Source organism: Nerophis lumbriciformis, linkage group LG05, assembly GCF_033978685.3.
Source record: "Nerophis lumbriciformis linkage group LG05, RoL_Nlum_v2.1, whole genome shotgun sequence".
NCBI classification, from domain to species: domain Eukaryota; kingdom Metazoa; phylum Chordata; class Actinopteri; order Syngnathiformes; family Syngnathidae; genus Nerophis; species Nerophis lumbriciformis.
Window position 1 is genome coordinate 6,634,015 of NC_084552.2, and position 24,906 is coordinate 6,658,920.

The 24,906-nt window shown below is 41.9% G+C and overlaps 1 protein-coding gene across 6 annotated transcripts in view; it reads right to left on the reverse strand.

Moving 5' to 3' along the window:
* The window catches only part of LOC133606919 (centrosomal protein of 83 kDa-like), a 60,861-nt gene that overhangs the window by 26,435 nt on the left and 9,520 nt on the right, over positions 1–24,906 (reverse strand). For all 6 annotated transcript variants that reach the window (XM_061961357.1, XM_061961355.1, XM_061961353.1 and 3 more), the window contains 5 exons: positions 20,150–20,288; positions 19,993–20,085; positions 10,517–10,648; positions 5,829–6,080; positions 5,637–5,768 (listed from right to left, as the gene is read on the reverse strand). In XM_061961357.1, coding sequence (XP_061817341.1) covers positions 5,637–5,768; positions 5,829–6,080; positions 10,517–10,648; positions 19,993–20,085; positions 20,150–20,288 — 748 coding nt within the window. The remainder of the gene's footprint in view (positions 1–5,636; positions 5,769–5,828; positions 6,081–10,516; positions 10,649–19,992; positions 20,086–20,149; positions 20,289–24,906) is intronic.

The window sequence follows — 24,906 nt, forward strand, 5'->3', positions numbered from 1 at the left end:
GTGCTTTCCTTGGCGGTTGCTTGCGTAGAAGAAGAAGCGCTTCCTGTTCTACCGGGAAAAAAGATGGCGGCTGTTTACCGAAGTTGCGAGACCGAAACTTTATGAAAATGAATCGTAATAAAGCGCACCGGGTTATAAGGCGCACTGTCAGCTTTTGAGAAAAATTGTGGTTTTTAGGTGCGCCTTATAGTGCGGAAAATACGGATTTTGTTTTGTAATAATTTTTGTTAAGCTCTTTGCTAAACTTGTGCCACCTGTTTTTGAGTCTTCCTTTTTGTTTTACCTTTCAACTTTTGTAAGTATCTGCAGCCTAGTCTTGGGAAAGGTTAGACAGAGGCCTCTATACACTACACACGTAGGATTTGTTTGTGTATAGAGGCACCAGGCTTAGTGGTGGCTGTCACCCTTGTATGTTTTGGACCCCCTCTTTGGCTAGAGTAGGTAGGTAGGTTTTTGGTTTATGCTAATTAAATAGCTTTAGTTAGTAAGCTTACCTTTCTTTTTCAGAGGTGTCTTTTGGTATGTTTTGTTAATTTTTTTGACAGCACCTGTATTCCCAAGCTAGGCTAGTGTTGTGTCTTGTTGTAACCCCCCCCCTCTTGGTTACTTTTCAATAACACTAGTTTTTGTTTTCAATTCTTGGCTTCGGTGTCTTTAATTTACAACTCATTTGGTTTATACACTTTTATGTTGCGTTCTCCTACGATCCCTAGACTCTGAGCCATCTGGGAACGTAACAGTTCTCCTTTTGCATTGGTGGTCCTCCTTCGACGTTCCTGATAGGCTGTGTTGTGTCTTCCTTCCTCGGTGGCTCCTCTTTTGTCTTGTCCTTGGCAGTGATGATAGATGCATGATGCAGGAAGTGAAACATGTTGTTCATGAAAAGCTTTACTCCCATCTTATTTAGGCAAAGTCCGCCTGCCTTAAAAAGATGCCTGCGATCCCAGAAAAGGCTAAAATTGTCAATAAAATGCATTGAACGAGCAAGAAGTGCACTTGATAGCCACTCATTCAGCGAGTACCGGTAGTCTACTGAATCTCTCAGCTCCTCTCCTGATTGCGGGTAGAGGACCACGGATAAAAACGTCAGCATTCACAGCGCTGACTGTTTCAAAGAGTTTATTGAAGTGCTCTTTCAGCTCTCTTGGTTGTTGTTTTTTAATGTCATTAAAACCAACGTGCAGGATGATCATTTTCACAATTGGGTGTGCAATGACAATTTCCAGGATTCTTTTTTCCATGTCAGATACCATATCCTTTGGAAAGCAGAGTACTTTGGTGTTATTATTGCTTTTCATATCTTTTACAGAAAAGTCCCCCACAATCAGATTTTCAGGAGCTCTCGTTAGCTTTCTCCGTGGTTTAAAGTTAGCAGGTCTTACCCTTCTGCGTGGTGATGGTGGGTTATTCAGGCAATCAGAGGGGGATCCATTTTCCATCAAACCTGTTCTTTAGTTGGACACTTGCTTGCTGGGGAGGTTTCTTGGTAGTTCTCCTCTTCTCAGCTGTCCGCTGCTGTGTCCTACGTGGCAGTGGAGTTGATGCCTGGCTGAAGATGGTAGCGCAGGCCAGCCGGTCACATCAGAGATATCGGGGCGCTGGGTCCTGCCAGATATCCATTCTCCCTTGTCGCAGGGAGGCGGTCTTCTCTTTGGCTTCGCACCAAGTGTGTTCCAGGGAGGATTATCGCTGGTACCGTATTTTCCGCACTATAAGGCGCACCTAAAAACCACAAATTTTCTCAAAAGCTGACAGTGCGCCTTATAACCCGGTGCGCTTTATTACGATTCATTTTCATAAAGTTTCGATCTCGCAACTTCGGTAAACAGCCGCCATCTTTTTTCCCGGTAGAACAGGAAGCGCTTCTTCTTCTACGCAAGCAACCGCCAAGGTAAGCACCCGCCCCCATAGAACAGGAAGCGCTTCTTCTTCTACTGTAAGCTACCACCCGCCCCCGGAAGAAAAAGCGCGCGGATATTTCGTTTCATTTCCTTTGTGTGTTTACATCTGTAAAGACCAGACTACAAAATGGCTCCTACTAAGCGACACGCTTATAACGCAGAATTTAAACTTAAGGCAATAAGTCATGCCGAAGAACACGGAAATAGAGCAGCAGCAAGAGAATATAACATAAATGAATCAATGGTGCGTAGGTGGAGGAAGCAAGAAGATGACCTGCGCCAGGTAAAGAAGACAAAACAGAGTTTCCGAGGGAACAAAGCAAGATGGCAACTGTTGGAGGACGAACTCGAACAGTGGGTTGTTGAGCAGAGAGCAGCAAGCAGAAGTGTCAGCACCATCACTATTCGAATGAAGGCAACAACGCTAGCAAGCGAACTTCACCTGGATGATTTTAAAGGTGGTGCTTCTTGGTGTTTCCGGTTTATGAAAAGACGCAATCTCTCCATCCGCACACGGACCACTATTTCACAGCAACTGCCTAACGACTTTAAAGAAAAGCTGGCTACTTTCCGTGCATATTGTAAAAACAAGATAGCGGAAAAAAAGATCCGGCCAGAGAACATTATCAACATGGACGAGGTTCCACTGACTTTTGATATTCCTGTGAACCGCACTGTTGATACAACGGGAGCACGTACGGTGAATATTCGCACCACAGGGAATGAGAAGTCGTCCTTCACTGTGGTTCTAGCTTGCCATGCTAATGGCCAGAAACTTCCTCCCATGGTGATATTCAAAAGGAAGACCTTGCCAAAAGAGACCTTTCCAGCCGGCGTCATCATAAAAGCTAACTCGAAGGGATGGATGGATGAAGAAAAGATGAGCGAGTGGTTAAGGGAAGTTTACGCGAAGAGGCCGGGTGGCTTTTTTCACACAGCTCCGTCCATGTTGATATACGACTCTATGCGCGCCCACATCACAGATGGTGTCAAAAAACAAGTGAAGCACACAAATACAACACTCGCCGTCATTCCGGGTGGATTAACCAAAGAACTCCAACCGCTGGATATTGGTGTCAACAGGGCATTCAAATCACGACTGCGAACGGCGTGGGAACAATGGATGACCGAAGGCGAACACACCTTCACTAAGACGGGCAGACAGCGCCGGACGACATACGCCAACATTTGCCAGTGGATCGTAAATGCCTGGGCAGATATTTCGGTCACAACTGTGGTCCGAGCTTTCCGGAAGGCAGGATTCACAGAACTGCTGGACAACAACAGCGACACTGACTCCGATGACTTCGACGAGACGGAACCGGCCATTTTGGATCCCACGCTTGCGCAACTTTTCAATTCGGACACCGAAGACGAAGAATTCGAAGGATTTACGAATGAAGAATAACTTCAGAAAGTGAGCGCTATGTTTATTTTGTGTGTTGTGACATTAACGTTCGAGCAACATTATGTTGCTATTGCTCTACACCATTTTGAATTTTACTATGTTTGTGATTGCACATTTGTACATTTTGGGACAGAGTTGTTAGAACGCTGGTTTTCAATATATTATTAAAGTTTGACTGAACTATCTGACTGTTTTTTTGACATTCCCTTTAGCGCAGCGTAGGCGCGGCTTATAGTCCGGGGCGGCTTATTGGTGGACAAAGTTATGAAATATGTAATTCATTGAAGGTGCGGCTAATAATCCGGTGCGCCTTATAGTGCGGAAAATACGGTAGATTTATTACCCTCCCGTTTCTTTGTAGCTTCATTGTTGCTAGTTAGCTGGGTTGTAGCATGGTGCTGTCCAGTGTTTTCAGTCGACAGGAGTGCTAGAGTGGTGTTGTTGCCACATTGTCCATTCACTTCTAAATTCACTTCCAACCGATTCATTTTTATTTCCAACAGTAAAATTTTCTGTAGCAGTTTGTGGTAATCTCCGGAGGAGGCATCTTTTGCTGATTACCTTTAGCACAGGCTCGGACTCAGGCTTATCTTGAATGGTAGGCCTCCTCGCGTAGTGTTGAGGATAGGGATGTCCCGATCCGATATTTGGATCGGATCGGCTGCCGATATTTGCCAAAAATTGCGTATCGGCAAGGCATGGGAAAATGCCGATCCAGATCCAGTTTAAAAAAAAACTCTGGTCCGTGTTTTCTAACGCACCGATTTAAATAATACATTCCACTTTTCTGCTGCTCCGTAATTTCCGTTCCGCATTTCCCAGCACACCTTCAACACATCCACAATTCTCACGCAGTTGCTTTTAGCTGCTGGCATTACACGACAGGCTCTTCTCACTCTGTCCTGTGTCTCCCTCTCACAGACAGCGAGCGCACCTTCTTACACACGTCACATACTGTCACGTCATACGTCACATACTGTCACGTCATACGTCACATACTGTCACGTCATACGTCACATACTGTCACGTCATACGTCACATACTGTCACGTCATACGTCACATACGTATACGTGCTCTCCCAGCAGAGAGCGAGGTAGCGGCATGGCTAACGTTAGCTGTGATGCTAGCGCAGCCGCTAAGGTGCACGCCTGCTCAAGCGTCTTCTGCGCACGGCAAATCTATGCCACGCACAAAATCAAATAAAAAAATAAGCGCATAACAATTTTCGACACACAGACACGACATTTCCTGCAAATGGGTGCATTTCTACCCTATATTTTAACTTTAGATTTATTCTCATATCAAACTCTTTTGGCTGTCTTTTTGACACTTACATCAGGCGCCCCCCTCCACACCCTGGATTATAAATAATGTAAATAATTCAATGTGATTATCTTGTGTGATGACTGTATTATGATGATAGTATATATCTGATAGTATATATCTGTATCATGAATCAATTTAAGTGGACCCCAACTTAAACAAGTTGAAAAACTTATTCGGGTGTTACCATTTAGTGGTCAATTGTACGGAATATGTACTTCATTGTGCAACCTACTAATAAAAGTCTCAATCAATCAAAACACATAGAATCATCATACTGCTGTGATTATATGCATCAAGTGTTCATTCAAGGCTAAGGCATAAAATATGGAGATATATATTGTGTATCGCAATATGGCCTTAAAATATCGCATTAAAAAAAGGCCATATCGCCCAGCCCTAGTTCAATGATGCCATTTCTGTTTGTCATGTATAATTTTGTCTATTTTGTGTTTATCCTTGAATAAACAGGTCAGTTTCTTGTTACCAACCATTGTGTATTATTCAAACTCCCCTAATTCAGCTGGCTAGTTGTTATCAAGAGTACTAAAACCCTTTTCAACAGGATTCTGACAACTAAGTAGGCTAAATAACTTTAAACTTTAATACATGCTCGGATAGGCCAGTATCGGTATCGGATGGGAAATGCAAAAACAATATCGGTATCGGATCGGAAGTGCAAAAACCTGGATCGGGACATCCCTAGTTGAGGACGTCGTAAAAATATTGAAAAATGCCTCTGTTATTTAAAAGAAAATATAGTCCCACTGGTTTTGTAAGTATCCAAGAGCTGTTGCTCTTTGTGTCTTAAAGCGAAGAAAATAGCAGCAGATAGTGGCAAAAAATGCAAGCAGAAGCAAGAGCAAGCAGAAAAGAGGACTAGTGAGTAGCTAAGACCACTAAATAGCTCAGCATATACTGATGTACTTTGATTGAGTTTGAATGTAGGATATGTGAAAGAGTTTGCTGTGAGGAGAGTACAAGTGTTTGTGAAGTCAAATACCTGGTTGGTGAGGCAGGTGACTTGTTTCTCAGCTTTGTGAGACTGGCGGGTGAGCTGGTTGTGCTGCTCGTTAGCCACTCCCAGCTCGCTCTCCATGCGCTCCAGTCGCAGACGCAAGGACTGCCGCTCCGCCTGTGTGACGCATCACCATGGTTACCAGGTGGCAGGGGAGGCAGGGTGAAGATGTCTCACCTCAAGAGAGTTTATAGCAGCCTGACATTCTGACAGCTGTCGCTTTTGAAGACGTTGAACATTCTCAGCCTGCTGCTCAGAGTTGCGATGGAGGGCCTGCACCTCCACCACCTCCGCCTGCAGGCCCTTCACACGCAGGGTGAGCTGGCTTTTCTCTCGAAGCAGAACCTCCACTTCTTTCCTCTCCTGCAGTGGCTCCAAATTCTGGTACTGAGCCACCAGGTTCTCCTTGTCCTTCTCCAAATGCGAGATCTATCAAGGAAGAGAAAATAAAAGCTATTATTACCACGACTACTACTTTTTTCTACGCTATAAACCCTGCGGCTTATAAAGCGATGCAGCTCATTCATGGATTTTTCTTTGCTGACGGCCATAAAGCAGAAAATAAGTCAACACACTGAAAAGGTGTGTTATTGTTTGTGCTATGGCGCCATCTTTTGGAGGAGTTTGCTCGCTGGGGCGGCGTAGCTCGGTTGGTAGAGGGTTCCAGGTTGTGTCCTTGGCCAAGATACTTTAGCCAGCTGCTCCCAGCGCCACCCACACTGCTTTAAATGGAACTTAGATCGTGGGTTTCACTATGTAAAGTGCTTTGAGTCACTACAGAAAAGTGCTATATAAATATAATTCACATAAATATAGCTCACTGCAGGTGAAGCACCGCCCTTCTGTTTAGACTGAGCTTTCAACAGGAAGTAGAAGTGTCTTCCAGCCGTCAATAGCGTGTCTACTCATATGGATTCTTCATTCATCACTCCAAGCAACATTTATAAGTTTTACAATATAACTACAACAATTCTTACTTACTATATGATAGCAGGTACTATTTGTACTTGCTATCATAATGTAGTGACGCTAGCGTCATTAACATTAGCTAATATGCCAACATGTTTACGAGTGTTAGTTTTATTAACTTGCAATGGCATTCTTTTTGTATTGTTTCAGTTTAGTCAAAACGTGTATTTCTGTGTAAATAACTCACTTTGCAACGCGCATATATACATAAATATATATATATACATATATATATATATATATATATATATATATATATATATATATATATATATATATATATATCAGTGACGTGCAGTCAGGGGAGGCAGGTGAGGCGGGGCCTCACGTGCCATCAAGGAAAGAAAAAAAATGTAAAAAGAAATTTTTTTTTAAATTGTTCTATGTATCCAGTGATTACACTATAAAGTTATTTTCCATTTAACTTCACCAGTTTTAGATTATTTTTATTCAAAATCGCTGAATTTTCACATTTGCCGTTCAAATACTGAGAAGAGACTTGTGGTGAGTCAGCAGCCAGTTGTGCCTCACCATAGATTGCACAATGACTCGCTATATGAATTGCTATATAAATTATATTATACATTTCCATAGTTTAGTTAGCTGAGGTATATAATGTACAGTGTATTTAGTCAACAACTGTTATGTGTGTAACGTATTTCTTGTGCTGAGCGATCATAAAACGGCTGCGAAGACGCACTGGGTGAGTCTCGCAGTAATCCCGCCTCCTGGTGGTAGAGGGCGCTAGTGATCCCATCATCCCAGGGATCATTTTTGCGACTATTCGGCTGCAGAATAAGTGACAACAAGCAGCAACAGTTAGTAGCGATCGTTTATATTTTCCTCTCGCCTGGACTTTTAACATGGAGGATTACATATCTAAAATAAAACAGTTTTTGTTATGCCCGTTTGATTGTGGACTATTACTGACACCTTGTGGCGATGGGAAAATGCTGCACGTCATCAGTTTGGGCACTTCCGGTTTACGATGTTAGTTCAGTTCATGAGACAATAAGAAGTAGGCAAGTTGTGTTACCTCTTACAAGCCTTGGAAAAGATAAGTCTGTAAGTAAACTGTTTAACTTGTTTATGTGGCTCACTATGAAGATGGAAAGTGGCTAAATTTGATAGTAAGATGTGTATTGAAAAACGACTTTTGTGCAGTAATTTAATGGATGTTTGAGGACTTAAAATGGCTGCCGGTCATAGTAATAGTTTCAACACTCAGCAGTGTGTGTTTGATGGTGGTGCTGTGCATTTGTGTGGAGCTGATGTTTACATATTGTGTATTGCATTTCAGTGTGTTGATTGAATCATATAGCTTATACAGGTAAAAGCCAGTAAATTAGAATATTTTGAAAAACTTGATTTATTTCAGTAATTGCATTCAAAAGGTGTAACTTGTACATTATATTTATTCATTGCACACAGACTGATGCATTCAAATGTTTATTTCATTTAATTTTGATGATTTGAAGTGGCAACAAATGAAAATCCAAAATTCCGTGTGTCACAAAATTAGAATATTACTTAAGGCTAATACAAAAAAGGGATTTTTAGAAATGTTGGCCAACTGAAAAGTATGAAAATGAAAAATATGAGCATGTACAATACTCAATACTTGGTTGGAGCTCCTTTTGCCTCAATTACTGCGTTAATGCGGCGTGGCATGGAGTCGATGAGTTTCTGGCACTGCTCAGGTGTTATGAGAGCCCAGGTTGCTCTGATAGTGGCCTTCAATTCTTCTGCGTTTTTGGGTCTGGCATTCTGCATCTTCCTTTTCACAATACCCCACAGATTTTCTATGGGGCTAAGGTCAGGGGAGTTGGCGGGCCAATTTAAAACAGAAATACCATGGTCCGTAAGCCAGGCACGGGTAGATTTTGCGCTGTGTGCAGGCGCCAAGTCCTGTTGGAACTTGAAATCTCCATCTCCATAGAGCAGGTCAGCAGCAGGAAGCATGAAGAGCTCTAAAACTTGCTGGTAGACGGCTGCGTTGACCCTGGATCTCAGGAAACAGAGTGGACCGACACCAGCAGATGACATGGCACCCCAAACCATCACTGATGGTGGAAACTTTACACTAGACTTCAGGCAACGTGGATCCTGTGCCTCTCCTGTCTTCCTCCAGACTCTGGGACCTCGATTTCCAAAGGAAATGCAAATTTTGCATGGTTGGGTGATGGTTTGGGGTGCCATGTCATCTGCTGGTGTCGGTCCACTCTGTTTCCTGAGATCCAGGGTCAACGCAGCCGTCTACCAGCAAGTTTTAGAGCACTTCATGCTTCCTGCTGCTGACCTGCTCTATGGAGATGGAGATTTCAAGTTCCAACAGGACTTGGCGCCTGCACACAGCGCAAAATCTACCCGTGCCTGGTTTACGGACCATGGTATTTCTGTTCTAAATTGGCCCGCCAACTCCCCTGACCTTAGCCCCATAGAAAATCTGTGGGGTATTGTGAAAAGGAAGATGCAGAATGCCAGACCCAAAAACGCAGAAGAGTTGAAGGCCACTATCAGAGCAACCTGGGCTCTCATAACACCTGAGCAGTGCCAGAAACTCATCGACTCCATGCCACGCCGCATTAACGCAGTAATTGAGGCAAAAGGAGCTCCAACCAAGTATTGAGTATTGTACATGCTCATATTTTTCATTTTCATACTTTTCAGTTGGCCAACATTTCTAAAAATCCCTTTTTTGTATTAGCCTTAAGTAATATTCTAATTTTGTGACACACGGAATTTTGGATTTTCATTTGTTGCCACTTCAAATCATCAAAATTAAATGAAATAAACATTTGAATGCATCAGTCTGTGTGCAATGAATAAATATAATGTAGAAGTTACACTTTTTGAATGCAATTACTGAAATAAATCAAGTTTTTCAAAATATTCTAATTTACTGGCTTTTACCTGTACATTGTCATTGTGTGGATTTCAGTTTTACAAAAAAATAAATAAAAGTCCAGTGCAAGACAAAGTAAGATCAACAACAATAAAGAGCCTAAATGGATTCTTCTGCTTTGGAACTTTATTAGAACGTCCTGGATTGGTTGTTAGCTGTCTGCCAAGCTGCATAACCTCAACACATATAGTGAGGGCAGAACACTTTTCTAAACTGGACTTTCAATCCAAGCAGGAGGTAATACTTAAAGAAAGATCTCCATCAAGACAGAGAGACTTTTAAAACTGAAGAAAGAAAAGGAAGACTTCTATAAACAAGTTATCGATGCTTTTGTTCAGAAGGAGCGGCGCATGGACTTCATTTCTAAGTAAAGGTAAGACCATAATAACGTTTTTTTTTATTAAATTTGCTTTTTTGTGTGCTACAGTTTGTATGTGTAAAGTTAGTTAAGTTAAAGTACCGGTAGCAATGATTGTCACACACACACTAGGTGTGGTGAAATTTGTCCTCTGCATTTGACCCATCCCCTTGATCACCCCCTGGGAGGTGAGGGGAGCAGTGGGCAGCAGCGGCGCCGCGCCCGGGAATCATTTTTGGTGATTTAACCCCCAATTCCAAGCCTTGATGCTGAGTGCCAAGCAGGGAAGAATGCTGGTATGAGCTTTTAAACATAACCAGTTAACTGCTGCCAATCAAATGGTGAATAAGATACTCTTTAGGGTTCATATGTTTGTAAATTTGACTGTGATGAAGTCAGTGCCTCACCAGCCATCAACCTCACCGCACGTCACTGATATATATATAGATATATATATATATATATATATATATATATATATATATATATATATATATGCGGCTTTTAGTCCGGTGCAGCTAATATGTGAAAAAATACAATTTATTTTTAAATTTAGTGGGTGCGGCTTATATACTGGTGCGCCCTATAGTCCGTAAAGGAGGGTAGTTATGTGATGAACAGCAGGCCACTCACCTCCGCCTCATAGCGTAGCTTCTGCTCCTCCAGCACACGAGTGCTTTCCTCCTTCTGGTGTTGAAACTGGCCGTTAAGCAGCGTGTATCCGTAGCGCAGCTTGTTGAACTCTGTGCGGTACTTCTCTGCCTCCTACACACCAACACAAATCAGCCAGAAGAAAGGTAGACAACATTTGACTGCTGGTGCTGATCAATGAGGCACATCTTCTGGGAAGGACATTTGAAGGATTATATACCTGAGCTCCTTTCACATGATTTGTGCTTGAAACACGCCAATTTTAGACGTGACCAAATAAGTGAAAGTAATAATACAATAACAGCCTGATACGCAGTTTAAACATGAATATCTCTTTATTCACAATATCAGGGGGAAGCAAAAGATACTTAGGATAGCTTTTGTTAGATTTACAAAACCCCCCCGAGTGTCATTTTCCTAATCTGCACTTTAAATCAATGTTTCTTAACCATAAGGTGTTCCAATTGGGCGCCGACAAATATCTCTTCCTCAGCCGTGTCTGTATGTGCCGCAGCAATTCTCTACTGCTCGCTAGTGTTACATATCGGAGTTATTGTGTAGAAATATGGGGAAATAACGACAAAAGTACACTTCATACATCAATGGTGTTACAAACCCCGTTTCCATATGAGTTGGGAAATTGTGTTAGATGTAAATATAAACGGAATACAATGATTTGCAAATCATTTTCAACCCATATTCAGTTGAATATGCTACAAAGACAACATACCGTATTTTCCGCACTATAAGGCGCACCGGATTATTAGCTGCACCTTCAATGAATGGCATATTTCATAACTTTGTCCACCAATAAGCCGCCCCGGACTATAAGCCGCGCCTACGCTGCGCTAAAGGGAATGTCAAAAAAACAGTCAGATAGGTCAGTCAAACTTTAATAATATATTAAAAACCAGCGTTCTAACAACTCTGTTCACTCCCAAAATGTACGCAAATGTGCAATCACAAACATAGTAAAATTCAAAATAGTGCAGAGCAATAGCAACATAATGTTGCTCGAACGTTAATGTCACAACACACAAAATAAACATAGCGCTCACTTTCTGAAGTTATTCTTCATTCGTAAATCCTTCGTCTTCGGTGTCCGAAGTGAAAAGTTGGGCAAATTTACGATCCACTGGCAGATGTTGGCGTCGTCTGGCGCTGCCTCCTCGTCTTAGTGAAGGTGTGTTCGCCTTCTGTCATCCATTGTTCCCACGCAGTTAGCAGTCTAGCTTCGAATGCCCTGTTGACACCAATATCTAGCGACTGGAGGTCTTTTGTCAATCCACCCGGAATGACGGCGAGTATTGAATTAAGCGCGTAAGCGTGTCTCTCAATGTGCTGTTATGAGCTAGCAAATATAACAACTACACTACCCAGCATGCAACGATAGTTACGAGCATGCGCGGTAGCCCTGAGAAGCGTTGTATGCTGGCAGTTAGCACGCTGTGAGTAAACGTTGAGAACTCAGTTAACACGCCTCGTCTGCATTATTTATAATTAGACAGACAACACACTTAATAGGAGCCATTTTGGGGTCTTTACATAAACACACAAATGGAAATGAAACGTCACATATCCCAGCATGCACCGCGCGCTTCTTCTACGGGGAAAAAAGATGGCGGCTGTTTACCGTAGTTGCGAGACCTAAACTTTATGAAAATGAATCTTAATATTTATCCATATATAAAGCGCACCGGGTTATAAGGCGCACTGTCAGCTTTTGAGAAAATTTGTGGTTTTTAGGTGCGCCTTATAGTGCGGAAAATACGGTATTTGATGTTCAAACTGATAAACATTTAACTTTAGAATTTGATGCCAGCAACACATGACAAAGAAGTTGGGAAAGGTGGCAATAAATACTGATAAAGTTGAGGAATGCTCATCAAACACTTATTTGGAACATCCCACAGGTGTGCAGGCTAATTGGGAACAGGTGGGTGCCATGATTGGGTATAAAAACAGCTTCCCAAAAAATGCTCATTCTTTCACAAGAAAATATTTTATTATTATAGAGGTTTATTTGAAATAGGGACAGATACAAAAACAAAGACATCTGAAACAGTTATCCAATGTATGCGTCATAGTGTTTGTAGCCAAAGCTCATTTACAACACTTGTCCCCAACAACAACATCAACACAGATCCAACATCATTAAAATAGGAAAATAAAAAATAGAATGAGTCGATAATAATGATAATAGTAATAATATAGACAAAGTGCAAACTAGAGTTAAAAACCAATAATAATAATAACACAGACAAAGTGCAGACTAGATAAAAAACAATTAGTAAAAGTGAGTAAAAACTAAACATGGGAACACGATTGTTGCTCAACTAGCCATCATTTTGTTTGTTTTTTGAAAGTGACAAGTGCAGGTGTACTTTTCAAAGTGTCCGGTAAAGAGCTCCATAGTTGTGGTCCTTTTATTGAAAAGGCAGTTTGGGCAAAAGATGTCCTACGAAATGGAACACAACAGTTGCCTTTTGACATTGCTCGGGTGGTAGATCTGCTACCACTTTGCAGTCTTGTAATTGCCTTGCAGAGCAATTGGGGAGCAGAGTTATCCAAGCATTTAAAAACCAGTTTGACTGTGTGTAACAAAATAAAATTGGTAAAACTTAAAATATTGTATTTGGTTAAAATTTGGCAATGATGATATCGTATACTCTTCTTGTCTAGAACTTTCAAGGTGCGGTTATAAAGACACTCAATGGTCTTGATTGATGACTGGTGTGCCTGGGACCATGTAGTTAAGCCATAAGATATCTGGGACCATGTAGTTAAGCCATAAGATATGTGTGAAAGAATCATTGCATTCATAAAAGTAAAAACACAGCTAAGAGTTAAGCAGTGTCTTATAATCTTAAAACAGCCTAGGTTTGCCTTCAGGATTTTACACATTTTCTTAATGTGACTTTTAAAATTCAGCTGAGTCTATGATTATGCCCAAATATTTGACTTCAGGTACTAGTTCAATGAGCTCCTCATTCATTTTTATATTCAGGTTTGTTTGAGGTAGCTTTTTTATGGAGAAGCAGACAGAGTTAGTCTTTTTAGTGTTTAAGGTTAAACAGGATGATGCCAGCCAAGATGCTATTTTGTCTAATTGAGCATTGAACTTCTCAGCAACTAGAGTACAGGTCTTACCTGATGTATATACCACTGTGTCATCTGTAGATCTATATCTGTGCATACATCTGGTAGGTCATTGATGTATAGACTGAATAGTATCGGTCCCAAGACACTACCCTGAGGTATCCCTGTTTCTATTTTGCGGATCGGTCCCAAGACACTACCCTGAGGTATCCCTGTTTCTATTTTGCGGAAGGAAGATCTGACATTATTAATGGTGACACATTGTTCACGGCCCTTTAGATATGACTCAAACCAGGACAATGACTGTTTGGATGAATTGAAGTTAGTTAGTTTTGAAATTAAAATGTCATGATTGACTGTATCAAATGCTTTTTTAAGTCTAGAAATACTGCACCGACCACCTGTCCTTTGTCATGAGAATGTTTGATCTTTTCAGTTCAAAAACAAGTGGCAGATTCTGTAGAATGGTTACGTCTGAATCCCAATTGCAGGGGAGTCAAATAGTGATTTGTCTCAAGGTGGTGCATTAGTTGTTCCCAAACAATCTTCTCCAGGACTTTAGATAAAACTGGAAGAAGGCTGATAGGTCTATCGTTAGATGTCATTCCAGCATCACCAGATTTTAAAAGTGGTATTACCTGTGCAGTTTTCCATCCATCTGGGAATTGCCCAGTTTTAATGGAAATATTAATAAGACGGGTAAGAGGCTGTATAAGGATGCCGCTATATTTTTTAAGAAAAGTTGTGTCTAGGTTATAAATATCCTTTGAGTATGTGATGTTTAGGTCATGTATGACATTTGGGACAGTTGTCTGACTAACCTCCTTGGGCTGAAATGAGCTGTCTTGTTCATCAGGTATGTCTGTTGTTTGGTCATGATTAGTCACACAAGAGAAACCCGAGGAAAGGTTTTTGACAGTTTCTATAAAGAATTTATTGAACTCATTTGAGACTTGTGTACAATCAGTAATGATTCTGTCTCCTACTTTAAGTTTATATTGGGTTTGGGTGGTGTTACCCTCTGGGTTTAATAGGCTGTGTAGTAGTTTCCAGATCATTTTGCCATTTCCTTTGGCCTCTAATAGCATGTGGATGTAAAAGTTTGATTGGGACATTCTGAGCTGTTTAACTACTTGATTACACAAGCCTTTAAATATTTTCAAATCGGTGTCACTACGAGTTTTGATAAAAGTTTTTAAGGCATAATCTCTCTTTTTCATTAATTTCCGGATATCATCATTAATCCACAGGGCGTCACGGTGACAGAGGGGTTAGTGCATCTGCCTCACAATACGAAGGTCCTGAGTAGTCTTGGGTTCAAAACCGGGCTCGGGATCTTTTTGTGTGGAGTTTGCATGTTCTCCCCGTGACTGCGTGGGTTCCCTCCGGGTACTCCGGCTTCCTCCCACCTCCAAAGACATGCACCTGGGGATAGGTTGATTGGCAACACTAAATTGGCCCTAGTGTGTGAATGTGAGTGTGAATGTTGTCTGTCTATCTGTGTTGGCCCTGCGATGAGGTGGCGACTTGTCCAGGGTGTACCCCGCCTTCCGCCCGATTGTAGCTGAGATAGGCTCCAGCGCCCCCCGCGACCCCAAAAGGGAATAAGCGGTAGAAAATGGATGGATGAATCATTAAAGTTAAAGTTAAAGTACCAATGATTGTCACACACACACTAGGTGTGGCGAAATTATTCTTAATTTATCCATGGTACCTGAAATTATCTGTGGGATTTATTTCGCTCTCTAATAAATGTATTAATAATGTGTCCGATAGTAGACATTAGCTGATTACAACAGGCGCGTACTTGGTCATGTTGTTGGAGCTCGTCCCAATTAATACCCTTTAATTCGTTTTCAAATGCAGTTGTTGATTGGCGAGGGATCTCAAGTTTAAAAGCTTTCTGATCTTGACTTTTAAACCTCGTCAGACGTTTCTTTGTGAGTTTTCTTGCAGCTAATGTCAGATTATGGTCTGACAAGTCGGTGACTAGATTGTACGTTTTTACGATTCTGTCAGGCTTGTTTGTGAAGATTAAATCAATTTGTGTCTGAGTGTTTTTAGTGATACGTGTGGGAGTTGGGGCAAGGTACACCCCTTTGTCCACAACTGCGTGAGCAAATAGTCAAACAGTTTAAGAACAACGTTTCTCAAAATGCAATTGAAAGAAATTTAGGGATTTCAACATCTACGGTCCATAATATCATCAAAAGGTTCAGAGAATCTGGAGAAATCACTCCACGTAAGCGGCATGGCCGGAAACCAACATTGAATGACCGTGACCTTCCATTCCTCAGACGACACTGTATCAAAAACCGACATCAATCTCTAAAGGATATCACCACATGGGCTCAGGAACACTTCAGAAAACCACTGTCACTAAATACAGTTGGTCGCTACATCTGTAAGTGCAAGTTAAAGCTCTACTATGCAAAGCCAAAGCCATTTATCAACAACATCCAGAAACGCCCGCCGGCTTCTCTGGGCCCGAGATCATCTAAGATGGACTCATGCAAAGGGGAAAAGTGTTCTGTGGTCTGACGAGTCCACATTTCAAATTGTTTTTGGAAATATTCGACATCGTGTCAAGGGAAGCGAACCATCCAGACTGTTATCAACGCAAAGTTGAAAAGTCAGCATGTGTGATGGTATGGGGGTGCATTAGTGCCCAAGGCATGGGTAACTTACACATCTGTGAAGGCACCATTAATGCTGAAAGGTACATACAGGTTTTGGAACAACATATGCTGCCATCTAAGCGCCGTCTTTTTCATGGACGCCCCTGCTTATTTCAGCAAGACAATGGCAAACCACATTCAGCACGTGTTACAACAGCGTGGCTTCGTAAAAAAAGACCTGTCTCCCATCGAAAATGTGTGGCGCATTATGAAGCGTAAAATACGACAGCGGAGACCCCGGACTGTTGAACGACTGAAGCTCTACATAAAACAAGAATGGGAAAAATTCCACTTTCAAAGCTTCAACAATTAGTTTCCTCAGTTCCCAATCGTTTATTGAGTGTTGTTAAAAGAAAAGGTGATGTAACACAGTGGTGAACATGCCCTTTCCCAACTACTTTGGCACGTGTTGCAGCCATTGAAATTCTAAGTTAATTATTATTTGCAAAAAAAAAAAAAAGTTTATTAGTTTGAACATCAAATATGTTGTCTTTGTAGTGCATTCTATTGAATATGGGTTGAAAAGGATTTGCAAATCATTGTATTCCGTTTATATTTACATCTAACACAATTTCCCAACTCATATGGAAACGAGGTTTGTACAAAAAGATCAGTTATAATAATACATCATGTTGGATATAGAGAACATACACTTTATTCATTTAATCAAAAATAGTGAAATTCCACGACATAGTGAATGTGCAAAAAGCTAAAATTATGTACAAAGCAAACAATAACCTGCTAGCCAAGAATATACAACAATTCTTCTCTACTAAAGAGGAGAAATATAACCTTAGAGAAAAATGTAATTGAAAACATTTGTACGTACGTACAACACTTAAGACCTTCAGTATATCAGTATGTGGAATTAAATGATGTAATGGATTAATAAACAATGTACTAATATGATCCACTTCAAGAAGTGTTTAAAAAGTACAAAGAAGAAGAACCATGATAATAAACATTCTGAATGTATTTCATCCATCCATTCATTTTCTAGATAATCTTACTCATCTCACTATATGAAATATAACTTACTTGTTTATTGTTATTGTTATTACTTATGGAGTATATTGTGAATAAATTGAGAACAGGAAGTGAACAAAAGTTTAATGTTGTATGCATGCATGCATGTGTGATGTATCATGTTGTATGCATGCATGTGTGATGTATCATGTTGTATGCATGCATGTGTGATGCATCATGTTGTATGCATGCATGTGTGATGTATCATGTTGTATGCATGCATGTGTGATGTATCATGTTGTATGCATGCATGTGTGATGTGTCATGTTGTATGCATGCATGTGTGATGTATCATGTTGTATGCATGCATGATGTATCATGTTGTATGCATGCATGTGTGATGTGTCATGTTGTATGCATGCATGTGTGATGTGTCATGTTGTATGCATGCATGTGTGATGTGTCATGTTTTATGCATGCATGTGTGATGTATCATGTTGTATGCATGCATGCATGTGTGATGTATCATGTTGTATGCATGCATGTGTGATGTGTCATGTTTTATGCATGCATGTGTGATGTGTCATGTTGTATGCATGCATGTGTGATGTATCATGTTGTATGCATGCGTGATGTGTCATGTTGTATGCATGCATGTGTGATGCATCATGTTGTATGCATGCATGTGTGATGTATCATGTTGTATGCATGCATGTGTGATGTGTCATGTTGTATGCATGCATGTGTGATGTGTCATGTTGTATGCATGCATGTGTGATGTGTCATGTTGTATGCATGCATGTGTGATGTGTCATGTTGTATGCATGCATGTGTGATGTGTCATGTTGTATGCATGCATGTGTGATGTGTCATGTTGTATGCATGCATGTGTGATGTGTCATGTTGTATGCATGCATGTGTGATGTGTCATGTTGTATGCATGCATGTGTGATGTGTCATGTTGTATGCATGCATGCATGTGTGATGTATCATGTTGTATGCATGCATGTGTGATGTGTCATGTTGTATGCATGCATGTGTGATGTGTCATGTTGTATGCATGCATGTGTGATGTGTCATGTTGTATGCATGCATGTGTGATGTGTCATGTTGTATGCATGCATGTGTGATGTGTCATGTTGTATGCATGCATGTGTGATGTGTCATGTTGTATGCATGCATGTGTGATGTATCATGTTGTATGCATGCATGTGTGATGTGTCATGTTGTATGCATGCATGTGTGATGTGTCATGTTGTATGCATGCATGTGTGATGTGTCATGTTGTATGCATGCATGTTCCAAATAAACTCAAACTCAACTCACCTTTTCCACCACTTGTGGCAGTAATGACAATATCAAACAAGTTAAGTCATAATGACGATTAAGCGCAAAACATATGACTGAAGTGGTGAAGTTGTATTTTCTTTTCTCCTAATCAGCCTGACCTAAGCCTAAGGTTATTGTGTTGAATAATAATCTTTGTGATGAACACATGCTTTCATATCATTTGACAAGGTTGGTTAGATATAAGGATTACCGTATTTTCCGCACTATTAGCGGCACCTAAAAACCACAAATTTACTCAAAAGCTGACAGTGCGGCTTTTAACCCGGTGCGCTTTATATATGGATTAATATTAAGATTCATTTTCATAAAGTTTTGGTCTCGCAACTACGGTAAACAGCCACCATCTTTTTTCCCCGTAGAAGAGGAAGTGCTTCTTCTTCTACGCAAGCAACCGCCAAGGTAAGCACCCGCCCCCATAGAACAGGAAGCGCTTCTTCTTCTACTGTAAGCAACCACCCGCCCGCGTAGAAGAAGAAAAAGGGCGCGGATATTACCGTACGTTTCATTTCCTTTGTGTGTTTACATCTGTAAAGACCACAAAATGGCTCCTACTAAGCGACAGGGATCCGGTTCATGAAAAGACGCAATCTCTCCATCCGCACACGGATTACTATTTCACAGCAACTGCCTAAAGACTTTCAAGAAAAGCTGGCTACTTTCCGTGCATATTGTAAAAACAAGATAGCTGAAAAAAAGATCCGGCCAGAGAACATTATCAACATGGACGAGGTTCCACTGACTTTTGATATTCCTGTGAACCGCACTGTGGATACAACGGGAGCACGTACGGTGAATATTCGCACCACAGGGAATGAGAAGTCATCCTTCACTGTGGTTCTAGCTTGCCATGCTAATGGCCAGAAACTTCCACCCATGGTGATATTCAAAAGGAAGACCTTGCCAAAAGAGACCTTTCCAGCCGGCGTCATCATAAAAGCTAACTCGAAGGGATGGATGAAGAAAAGATGAGCGAGTGGTTAAGGTAAGTTTAAGTTTACGCGAAGAGGCCGGGTGGCTTTTTTCACGCAGCTCCGTCCATGTTGATATACGATTCCATGCGCGCCCACATCACGCTGGTTTTAATATATTATTAAAGTTTGACTGACCTATTGGACTGTTTTGACATTCCTTTAGCGCAGTTAGATGCGGCTTACAACACGGGGCGGCTTATAGGTGGACAAAGTTTTGAAATATGCCGTTCATTGAAGGCGCGGCTTATAACCCAGGGCGCCTTATGGTGCGGAAAATACGGTAAACATGATCTCAATCAGATGACTAATTGAGTGGAAAAGTGAAGAACCCCTGATGTTAAATGACGTTCCTCACATTCACTTATTCATCGTAGCAAAGAAAAAAACCAATGACCTCTTCCAGTTTGGAGAAGCGTTCTCGGACAGGATCCTCCAACTCCTGCTGCACCTGAGCTCTGAGCAACTCCAGTCGCTGAGGAGTCATCACCTGGTGGACACACTCAGTCAGTACTGATGAACAAATGGATTTCTGCTATCATTCTTTACTTGACCTGCAGTCGGAGCTCCTCCAGTTCCCTGTTTTGCTCCAGAATTTCTCCTGTCCTCTCCACCAGCTGCAGCTGGAGCTTCTCTTGCTGAGCCTGCAAGTAGTCAACTTCCCCCTGGACCTGCATCAACTCCTCCTGCAAGCTGGACAAGGATGTTTGGAGTCACTACAGATGGGATTGATGGCTCTTTGAACGCAGCCCGATCTTGAAGAATCAAAAGACTGGCTCGTAGGAAATTCATCTCAAAATCAAGCTCAATTGAAAAGTCATTGAAGGCTAGATCATTGATGAGCCTTTTGTATTGCTCCGGCGTGTTGGGGACATTCAGAAGTGTCTGATGCTTCATGTCAATACTGCACCTTTTTTATTTACATCATTGTTGTGGCTTACTTGTTTGAGTAAAGAACATTTTTACATGTATTTCTGGACAGTACGTGTCAAAACTTCAATGAAAAAAAAAGTGACTTATTTCCAGAAGTAACCCGTTTTTTTCAAGGACACAGTCACAGGTAGAAGTCATGATAATGTAAACCTATATATACACACACAATTGCTGGGAATTATTCTGAAACATGAATCATTTGGTTTACACCAGTAGCCCAAAAAAAATGTGAATATGGTGCAAAAGTCAATTCAAGTGTGAAACTAATGTGATATAAACATTATTTCATATACCTTTGACCATCATGGCTTACACTTTTTGAAGACCCAACATTTTCATAAACTGTAAGCCATGATATCAAAGGAGTTGTGTGTTTTGAGTCTGTCATATATTAGTTTTACTTTGTACATTTCATTGCTGGAAGAAACTAACTTTTGTACAACATTCACATTGTATGTTTTAATTGTAAACATTGCATGGGGTGGTGGCATATCCCATTTGCATTGACTAAGAGATCTATAAAAAAAAAACTTTGTGGTTCACAAGTACCATTTTTTTTTGGACCATAGGGCGCACCGGATTATTAGGCGCACTGCTGATGAGCGGGCCTATTTTCATACAAGGCAGACTAGTTTATAAGGCGCATTAATCATTAATCATAAATCATATTCTGATTATTTTCTACATGTAAAAGACTTCTTAGTGGTCCAAATGTTGCATAGATGATGTTTACACACCATCTTCAAGACGCTTTCTGACCAAGACCCCTTCAGTGGGCGGTCTTTTTTACCTGCCTCCACTTCAACACTGTCTTCTCCCCACCATCTTTGTTGCAGCGCTTCCATTGCGAGTCTACTGACGAATTAAGCCACAACTGTACATTACTTTATATTAGAACTGGCAACAATGAAGAATGAATGCCCCACACAAAGAAGAGAGAGAAAAAGAAGGAGCTTATTGACTACGGTACGGACTACAATGGCAGACCCACGCAAATTTTCAGGATTTTTGCAGATCCCAATAAGTAAGAAAAGTTGGTTTTGCATAATAGGTCGAAACAAAACACCAGATAATCTCTCCTGCCATTTTGGGGACCTTTTACACACCATAATACCGAATTTTGAAGCACAGTACGTCTGACTATGGTAGCCGCAATGCTCCGACAATCCATCAAGCGATGCGGTTTCGTAGCTTACCGAAAGTGGTACTAAAATATTATGACAGATTTTTAAACGCAGTGTGTAATGTTCTACATTCTCAATGAAACATCAACTTTTCGGTCTTGCTTGCGTCATTTATAGAACATAGTGAACCAGCCGTGCACACGTATCTCCTAGGTGCGACTGCCATCTACTGGTCACACAGGTACCAAATAAAATTGTTTCGAGGTCGCTAAGCACAACCAGAATTACTCCGTACATTAGGCGCACTGGGTTATAAGGCCCACTGTCCATTTTTGAGAAAATTAAAGGATTTTAAGTGCTTCATATAGTCCGAATATAGCCCTCTCCCCAGCCACTTCGCCCAACAATCCCGAGGCGTTCCCAGGCCAGCCGGGAGACATAGTCTTCCCAACGTGTCCTGGGTCTTCCCCGAGGCCTCCTACCGGTCGGACGTGCCCTAAACACCTCCCTAGGGAGGCGTTCGGGTGGCATCCTGACCAGATGCCCGAACCACCTCATCTGGCTCCTCTCCATGTGGAGGAGCAGCGGCTTTTAGGTCCCCCCGGATGGCAGAGCTTCTCACCCTATCTCTAAGGGAGAGACCCGCCACCCGGCAGAGGAAACTCATTTGGGCCGCTTGTACCCGTGATCTTGTTTTTTCGGTCTTAACCCAAAGCTCATGACCATAGGTGAGGATGGGAACGTAGATCGACCGGTAAATTGAGAGCTTTGCCTTCCGGCTCAGCTCCTTCTTCACCACAACGGATCGATACAGCGTCCGCATTACTGAAGACGCCGCACCGACCCGCCTGTCTATGTTACAATCCACTCTTCCCTCACTCGTGAACAAGACTCCGAGGTACTTGAACTCCTCCACTTGGGGCAAGATCTCCCCAACCCGGAGATGGCACTCCACCCTTTTCCGGGCGAGAACCATGGACTCGGACTTGGAGGTGCTGATTCTCATCCCAGTCGTTTCAAATTCAACTGTGAACCGATCCAGTGAGAGCTGAAGATCCTGGCCAGATGAAGCCATCAGGACCACATCATCTGTAAAAAGCAGAAACCTAATCCTGTAGCCACCAAACCGGATCCCCTCAACGCCTTGACTGAACCTAGAAATTCTGTCCATAAAAGTTCAGAACAGAATGGGTGACAAAGGGCAGCCTTGGCGGAGTCCAACCCTCACTGGAAACGTGTCCGACTTACTGCCGGCAATGCGGACCAAGCTCTGACACTGATCATACAGGGAGCGGACCGCTACAATCAGACAGTCCGATACCCCATACTCTCTGAGCACTCCCCACAGGACTTCCCGAGGGACACGGTCGAATGCCTTCTCCAAGTCCACAAAGCACATGTAGACTGGTTGGGCAAACTCCCATGCACCCTCAAGGACCCTGCCGAGAGTATAGAGCTGGTCCACAGTTCCACGACCAGGACGAAAACCACACTGTTCCTCCTGACTTCGAGGTTTCACTATCCGGCGTAGCCTCCTCTCCAGTACACCAAAATAGACCTTACCGGGAAGGCTGAGGAGTGTGATCCCACAATAGTTGGAACACACGCTCCGGTTCCCCTTCTTAAAGAAAAGGGGAACCATTGTCAGGTTGTGTAAATGGTAAATAAAAAGAGAATACAACAAATCCTTTTCAACTTATATTCAATTGAATAGACTGCAAAGACAAGATATTTCATGTTCACACTGAGAAACTTTGTTACTTTTTGCAAATATTAGCTCATTTGGAATTGGATGCCTGCAACATGTTTCAAAAAAGCTGGCACAAGTGGCAAAAAAGAGTGAGAAAGTTGAGGAATGCTCATCAAAGACTTATTTGGAACATCCCACAGGTGAACAGGTTAATTGGGAACAGGTGGGTGCCATGATTGGGTATAAAAGCAGCTTCCATGAAATGCTCAGTCATTCACAAACAAGGACGGGGCGAGGGTCACCACTTTGTCAACAAATGCCTGAGCAAATTGTTTAAGAACAACATTTCTCAAGCAGCTATTGCAAGGAATTGAAGTCCGTAATATAATCAAAAGGTTGCGAGAATCTGGAGAAATCACTGCACGTAAGCCATGATATTACGCACCTTGGATCCCTCAGGCGCTACTGCATCAAAAAGCCACATCAGTGTGTAAAGGATATCATCACATGGGCTCAGGAACACTTCAGAAAACCACTGTCAGTACCGTATTTTCCGCACTATAAGGCGCACCTAAAAACCACAAATTTTCTCAAAAGCTAACAGTGCGCCTTATAACCCGGTGCGCTTTATTACGATTCATTTTCATAAAGTTTAGGTCTCGCAACTACGGTAAACAGCCGCCATCTTTTTTCCCCGTAGAAGAAGCGCGCGGTGCATGCTGGGATATGTGACGTTTCATTTCCATTTGTGTGTTTATGTAAAGACCCCAAATGGCTCCTATTAAGTGTGTTGTCTGTCTAATTATAAATAATGCAGACGAGGCGTGTTAACTGAGTTCTCAACGTTTACTCACAGCGTGCTCATAACCACATTCGAACTCCCAGCATACAACAACGCTTCTCAGGGCTACCGCGCATGCTCGTAACTATCGTTGCATGCTGGGTAGTGTAGTTGTTATATTTGCTAGCTCATAACAGCACATTGAGAGACACGCTTACGCGCTTAATTCAATACTCGCCGTCATTCCGGGTGGATTGACAAAAGACCTCCAGCCGCTAGATATTGGTGTCAACAGGGCATTCGAAGCTAGACTGCTAACTGCGTGGGAACTTCTCAGGGCTACCGCGCATGCTCGTAACTATCGTTGCATGCTGGGTAGTGTAGTTGTTATATTTGCTAGCTCATAACAGCACATTGAGAGACACGCTGACGCGCTTAATTCAATACTCGCCGTCATTCCGGGTGGATTGACAAAAGACCTCCAGCCGCTAGATATTGGTGTCAACAGGGCATTCGAAGCTAGACTGCTAACTGCGTGGGAACAATGGAAGACAGAAGGCGAACACACCTTCACTAAGACGAGGAGGCAGCGCCAGACGACGCCAACATCTGCCAGTGGATCGTAAATTTGCCCAACTTTTCACTTCGGACACCGAAGACGAAGGATTTACGAATGAAGAATAACTTCAGAAAGTAAGCGCTATGTTTATTTTGTGTGTTGTGACATTAACGTTCGAGCAACATTATGTTGCTATTGCGCTGCACTATTTTGAATTTTACTAT